This window comes from Dipodomys ordii, unplaced genomic scaffold (genome assembly GCF_000151885.1).
Source record: "Dipodomys ordii isolate 6190 unplaced genomic scaffold, Dord_2.0 Scaffold13, whole genome shotgun sequence".
NCBI classification, from domain to species: Eukaryota; Metazoa; Chordata; class Mammalia; order Rodentia; family Heteromyidae; genus Dipodomys; species Dipodomys ordii.
In genome coordinates, this window is record NW_012267229.1 from 10,711,230 (window position 1) to 10,718,207 (window position 6,978).

At 47.6% G+C, this 6,978-nt stretch overlaps 1 protein-coding gene across 1 annotated transcript in view; it reads right to left on the reverse strand.

Moving 5' to 3' along the window:
- Itpa (inosine triphosphatase (nucleoside triphosphate pyrophosphatase)) overlaps positions 1–5,275 on the reverse strand; it is a 13,897-nt gene extending 8,622 nt beyond the window's left edge. Inside the window, exons 1-4 of the mRNA XM_013010912.1 lie at positions 5,175–5,275; positions 2,673–2,730; positions 2,510–2,574; positions 1,941–2,014 (exon numbers count right to left, since the gene is read on the reverse strand). Coding sequence (XP_012866366.1) covers positions 1,941–2,014; positions 2,510–2,574; positions 2,673–2,730; positions 5,175–5,240 — 263 coding nt within the window. The 5' untranslated portion in view covers positions 5,241–5,275. The remainder of the gene's footprint in view (positions 1–1,940; positions 2,015–2,509; positions 2,575–2,672; positions 2,731–5,174) is intronic.
- Between the last annotated feature and the right edge of the window lie 1,703 nt (positions 5,276–6,978).

Sequence of the window (6,978 nt, forward strand, 5' to 3'; positions counted from 1 at the left end):
ACCACCAGAAAACCGGAAGTGGCGCTGTAGCTCAAGTGGTAGAGTGCTCGCCTTGAACTGAAGAGCTGAGGGACAGCGCCCAAGCCCAGAGTTCAAGCCCCACGGCCGACCAAAAAAAAAAAGGGGGGGGGGAGGTATGGGGGGAGGAGGAGTTAGGGAGAGGGGGAGGAAAGGGATGGTAGGGGAAAAACAAAGGAGGGGGTAACAATGCTCGATAGGAAATGGACTCATTACCTTGCTCATGTAACTGTAACCCCTCTGTACAGTATCTTACAATAAAATATATATATATTAAAAAAAGAAAAACTGCATGTGGTAAAATTTCCCATGCCCCAAACTATAAGTACTAAAAGGTCATGACAGTAGGGGAGGATAGTGAGGAGGATGGCTGGTTAGGATGTAGAGCAATATATATACTGTAGATATAAGTATATACAGGTGCAATTGCTATGGCAAACAAACTGGTCATTTTACGTTAGTTTATTTTTCTGTGCTGGTCCTAGGGCTTGAACTTAGGCCCTGAGTGCTGTCCCTGAGCTTCTTTTGCTCAAGCCACAGCTCCACTTCCGGTTTTTGTTTTTGCTGGGGACAGGGGGAGATAAGAGTCTCACGGACTTTTCTATCCAGGGTGGCTTCAAGATCCTCAGCACTTAGCCTCCTGAGTAGCTAGGTTTACAGGTGTGGGCCACCAGTGCCTAGCTCTATAGGGTCTCACTATGTAATACAAGCTTTGAATTTGCCATCCTCCTGCTCAACTTCTTAAATTTTGAAATTAACAGGAGTGCATCACCATGCCTAACTCACATCCAAAAGCTAGATATGTGCACTCAAAACGTAGCAGGAACACTTCTATACCATGTCCACAACAGGGATGTTTTCAAATTGTACCCTAGAAATACACAAACCTAAGAGGGCCCGGGCACTGGACAGTTTTAAGGAAATCAGTTTGCAGATCTCAACTTTCTCATTTCCTCTTTTGTGAAACTGATCTGCTTGGGTATGTACCTCTGAAATGAGCAGTTTTCCCTTTCCCAACCCCACTTACATAATCACATTCTCACACTTCACAAAAGAAAGGCACACCTCTTCAGTATCCCTAATCTGTCCTTAGGACAATTGCAGTATTAATGCTGATGCCAAGATAGTGAATAATCCAAAATATCAGGTAACAATCATTTCTGTTTTGCTGAGTTTTTGATGTTTGTTCTTTTTGTTTTTTTTTGTCGGTCGCGGGGTTTGAACTCTGCGCCTGAGTGCTGTCCTTCAGTCTTCAGCTCAAGGCTAGCGCTCTACCACTTGAGCTACAGCGCCACTTCCAGTTTTCTGGTGGTTTATTGGAGATAAGAGTTTCACGGACTTTCCTGCCTGGGCTGGCTTTGAACCTCCATCCTCAGATCTCCTGAGTAGCTAGGATTACAGGCGTGAGCCACCAGCGCCCGGCTGTTTTTTTTGTTTTTGTTTTTTTTGCCAGTCCTGGAGCTTGAAATCAGGGCCTGGACACTGTCCCTGAACTTCTTTTGCTCAAGGTTAACAACTCTACCACTTAAGCCACAGTGCCACTTCCAGCTTTTTCTGGTACCGAGGAATTGAACCCAGGGATTCATGCATGCTAGGCAAGCACTCTAACATTAAGTCACATTCTCAGCCCTGGGTTTTTTCTTTTGTTGGTCATGGGGCTTGAACACAGGGTCTGGCAGCTGTTCCTGAGCTTTTTCATTCAAGGCGAGTACTCTACTACTTTGAGCCACTGCACCACTTCCATTTTTCTGGTGGTTAATTAGAATTAAGAGTCCCTCAGACTTTCCTGCCTGGGATGGCTTTGAACTGCAATCCTCAGATCTCAGCCTTCTGAGTAGTTAGGATTATAGGCTAAGCTGATGATACCCGGCTGTTTTGCTGGTTTTATGGCTAGGACCCTGCAAGAAGCTGGGAGCACTTACATGTACGGTCCAGGAAGTCCCCCAAGGGCATTGAAGCACAGACAGGTATCCTCCACCAGTACTGGCCCCTGTACCTGCAGCACAAGGACATGCAGTGCTGAAACCCGCAATCAAGAAATACATTCCCAAAAGCCACCCAGTCTAGGGCCAAGCCCACAGCTAGCTGAGGTCAGCCGACAGAGGCCCATCACGAGTGACAGCACCAGCCCTCTTCATCTTCATAATAACAGCTGGGAACACTAAAACACTGGCAGATACAAAGCTTGCTCCAGACAAAGGAACTGCTGGGATTCACATACAGGAAGTTTAACAATTCATAACATGCTCCTCAGTTCTCCAAAGATGTATGCCTGCAGGGATGGATGTGTGTGGGGAGAATGTAGGGCTGGAAGGTATGTACCTGAGAAGCAGAAGGGTGTGGGTTGGAACAGGAAGGCACTGTTTCAAAGCCAGTTTTAACTGGTGCCAACAGAATTGTGTTTGGGCAGGTCTTTGAATTGCTACTATTCTGTTTGTTCCCAGGAGGCACATGCCCCAGGATTGAATGTGGACAAGCAAAGGATAAGTACCTGGCGAGCTGCCTCCTGACATTTCTGTATGGAAATTTCATCTGGCTCTCCCTGGTACTCTGGCACTTATCAGGAAAACAGACACATACATACACAGTCAGGTCACGGGGAAGACAGAGAAATCGAACCATCTTTTAAAAACAAAGCAAAAACAGAAACATACGGTCAATTTTCTGTGCCACCAAGGTACATGGAAATGTATCACCTAGAATCTGAATGACCTGTTCCAAAATAAAAGAACATTATTATCATTGGAGAATTCCCTATTATCATGTAAGCTGTCATCCAATTTTGTTATTGGCTAACTCTCCCACTGATCCCCTAAAGCTTATCAAAGTGGGTCCATGAGCCTTTGGGTCCCACCTCAGCAAACTGATACGCCATTTACCTACTCCTCTAATTTCAGGTCTCTGCTTATGACTATCCCTTTCCCCAAATTCAGAACACTTGTCTTCTCACTGCTCTTAAGACACCCCAACTATCTTCCTATCAAGGATCATCCAGAGTTCTAGAGGGTAACTGGATGGGAAGAATCATTCTTCCAATTAAATTTTATCATTCTTTCCATTGTGAATGTACTCAACAAACCAAAATAATCTTCTCAGCAGTGATTTTTTTTTTTTTTGAGACAGGTATCTTGCATATGTAGAGCTCAGGCTGATCTGGAACTCAAGATCCTTCAGCTTTATCCTCTCAAGCCAGTGACTTCTTTCCCCCTTGGCCAGTCCTGGAGCTTGAACTCTGGGCCTGGGCGCTGTCCCTGAGCTTTTGCTCAAGGCTAGCATTCTACCACTTGAGCCACAGCACCATTTCTGACTTTTTGTGTGATTAATGGAGAATCTCGCAGACTTTATTGCCCAGGATGACTTCTGTGATCCTCAGATCTCAGCCTCCTGCATAGCTAGGATTACAGGCATGAGCTGGCCCCTGGCTCCTATTACTTTTCAAACTATTAAAATTGCTGGGCATTGGTGGGTCATGCTTGTAATCCTAGTACTCAGAAGGCTGAGATCTGAGGATCAGGGTTTGAAGCCAGCACAGGCAAAAAAGTCCATGAGACTCTTACTTCCAATTAACCACCAGAAAACTGGAAGTGGAGCTGTAGCTCAAAGTGGTAAGGTGCTAGCCTTGAGCACAAAAATTCTGGGACAGCACCCAGGTCCTAAGTTCAAGCCCCATGACCCCCTTTCCCCCCCCCCCAAAAAAAAAAGAGAAAAAAAATTAAAATGACCGATGTTATCTACCCCATTGTATTTGTTGTCTCCATCTCAAAATAATATTTACACAAAGAAAAATGCTTACAAACCTCATTATTTTAAAATTAAAGAAAACTTTATTGAACTGACTCCTTTAACGCATTAATAAAGAATATAGAATTATCAACATTCTATTTTCCAAGACAGGGTCTCATTAACTTTGCCTAGGCTAGTCTCAAACTCAAGTTTTCCTGCCCCAGTCTCACAAATTCTAGGGTGATAAATTTGCTCTATCATACACAGCAAAGATGTTGAGAATTAGCCATTAGTATGGTGGCTCAGTGGTAGAGCGCTTGCCTTGCATGCCTGAGGCCCTGAGTTCGATTCCTCAGCACCATATAAGCAAAAAGAAAAAAGCTGGAAGTGGTGCTGTGGCTCAAGTGGTAGAGTGCTAGCCTTGAGCTGAAGAGCTGAGGGACAGTGCCCAGGCCCAGAGTTCAGGCCCCACGACCGGACCCCCCCCAAAAAAAAATAAAAGTATAGTCTATTTCCTCTGTTATTTTTTATGCCTTTATTTTGTATATTATAAATTATTTTCAGAGAGGCAGGAAGATGAAGAGTTCAAGGGTAGCATAGCTTATATAGCAAACCACTATCTCAAAATGAAAATAAAGAACTACTTCCTGACAAAGAGTCCGTAATAGGGTTCATCACCTTGCCAATGAACTATGAAGAGATGAAAAAAATCTCCCCTAGGATGCACTGGGGATGTATATCAGTGGTAAAACACTTGTCTAGCATGCATGAGGCCCTGGGTTCGATTCCTCAGCACCACATAAGCAAAAAGAAAAAAGCCGGAAGTGGAGTTGTGGCTCAAGTGGTAGAGCGCTAGCCTTGAGCTGAAGAGCTGAGGGACAGCGCCCAGGCCCAGAGTTCAGGCCCCACGACGGGACCCCCCCCCCCAAAAAAAATACAAATTCTCGTTAGTTCTTTTTTCCAAGGGCTCTGGTGCATGCAAAACGTTGTTAAAACTACGTTCTGTTAAAACTGTCAGCTACAGCCATTATGATGGGCGAAGAGACCGTACCCCACAACAGAGAGATGTGGAAAGTGACTAAAGGGATTTCTAGATCATGATGGGCCGTGGACCGCTCAATTTCGAGCAATCATTTCCCGCTCTCCCGCCGCCATCATGTCGCGAAAAGCAGAGGTATCGGTTTGGGGTCTACCTCAGGAGGTGACCTTGCTGCAGGGGACCTTCCCCAGCTCCCGCCGACCTCACGAGCTCACATGCTCTGTGCCGGCTTCTGGAAATGCTCTCATCCCCACCTCGACCCACAGGGCGTCCCCACTTGGCCACTGTCCTTTCCCCGCACCCCAGCCTTTCCCGCCTATCCTTCCCGGCGGGGCCTCCGCGTGCTTCCCAGCCTATTCCCGCCTCCCGGCCGGCCCCCGCTCCCTCCCGGCACCTCCTCCAGCTTCTTGGCGTTCCCTGTGACAAACACGATCTTTTTCCCGACCAAGGAGGCCGCCATGGTGAGCTCGATGACTCCCAGGACCCCGGAAGCGCTCTGCAGCGAATAGCCAGGGACTTCCGGCTGGGGGCGGAAGCGGCCGACTCGGTTTCCGGTGGCACTTGGGGTCGCTGGGCCAGGTTAAAGCGCTCGCAGCCTCCGGGGCGGCAAGTCCTTGCCCCTCACCCGCGAGAGCACTGTGGGAAATCCTCTTCCGGAAGGGCTGGAAGCCTTCGTGCTCCCCCGGACCCCGGCCCGCGTTGCCCTTTGTCGGTTCCAAGGGATGCTTGTGCTGTGGGGGTTGGGGATTTGGGTGCTTTGGGGTTGTTTTTTTTTTTTCTTTTTGCCGATCCTGGGCCTTGAACTCAGGGCCTGGGCGCGGTCCTGGAGCTCATTTTGCTCAAGGTTAGCGCTCTAGCGTTTGGCCCACCGCTCCTTTTCTGGGTTTTTTTTTTTTTTGGTGATCAATTGGAGATGAGTATCATGGATTTTCCTGCCCAGGCTGGCTTCGAGCCGCGATCCTCAGGTCTCAGCCTCTTGAGTATCTGGGATTACAGGCGGGAGCCTTCGGTGCCCTGCTGGGACTCTGGGGTTTTGGACCAGAAGAGGCCACAGGAGGGCCAGGCACCAGTGGCTCACACATGTAATCCTAGCTACTCAGAAGGCTGAGTTCTGAGAATCGCGGTTCAAAGCCAGCCCCAGCAGGAAAGTCCATGAGACTCTTATCTCGCAAGTGGCACTGTGGCTCAAGTGGTAGAGCAGGGACAGCGCCCAAGCCCAGAGTTCAAGCCCCACGACCAACCAAAGAAAGGAGGCCACATGAGTCTCCCGGCTTATGTCGCTCCGGACCTGAAGGGAAGCAAAGAACCCTAGAAGCCAGTTACTTGATGAGTTCCAGCCCTGTCTCCTGGGCTGGGCGCTTTCTTAAGGCATCTGTAAGGCTGTCTTGTAGAATTGTGTTTCCTAGTTAAGGGATCCCAAATCTGTTTTTTAACCTGCTTTCACCTTCAGCCCCATTCCCTGAACTCTTTCTTGCCGACCAACTGATACACTTACTTGACTGTGAACTTAAATTTGGCATAAGGTAAAAACAAGCCATCTTTTACTTACCTCTGATACTTTGGAAATCAGTATTTCAAATCATTATCTAGTCTCTCCAGCCACTCAGATTTATCATTCCTCTTCATAGTCACCACTTTGGTCAGATCTTTGCATCCTGAATGCAGCAAGGAGGACTTCAGTGCTCTTAAGACTTGCTTCTAAACAGGCCTTGACCCTCTGGGCAGGCCTTTTTTTTTTTTTTTTTTTTGCTCTTCTGGCTCAGCATTCTGTCTCCAGCTATCCTGAGGCAGTATTCTCCTCCTCCTCCTCCCCCTTAATTCAAGGCTAGTGCCCTACCACTTGTACTTGCGGCTTTGCAAAGCAAGCGCTCTACCACTGAGCCACCTTTTCAGCCCTATTCTTCTGATTGATTCCTTTGCTTGTTTTTCTAACTTCATCTGGTGATTGCAAGCACTATACCACTTGAAGCATTCCCCAGTCTCAGCAGTAGCACTTTATTGGCCATTTTCACACATAGACAAGAAAGGAAGGGCTGGGAAGGTGGCTCAGTGGTAGAGCACTTGCCCTGTATGCTTGAGGCCCTGGGTTCGATTCCTCAGTACCACATAAGCAAAAAAAGAAAAAAGCCAGAAGTGGTGCTGTGACTCAAGTGGTAGAGCGCTAGCCTTGAGCTGAAGAGCTGAGGGACAGCGCCCAG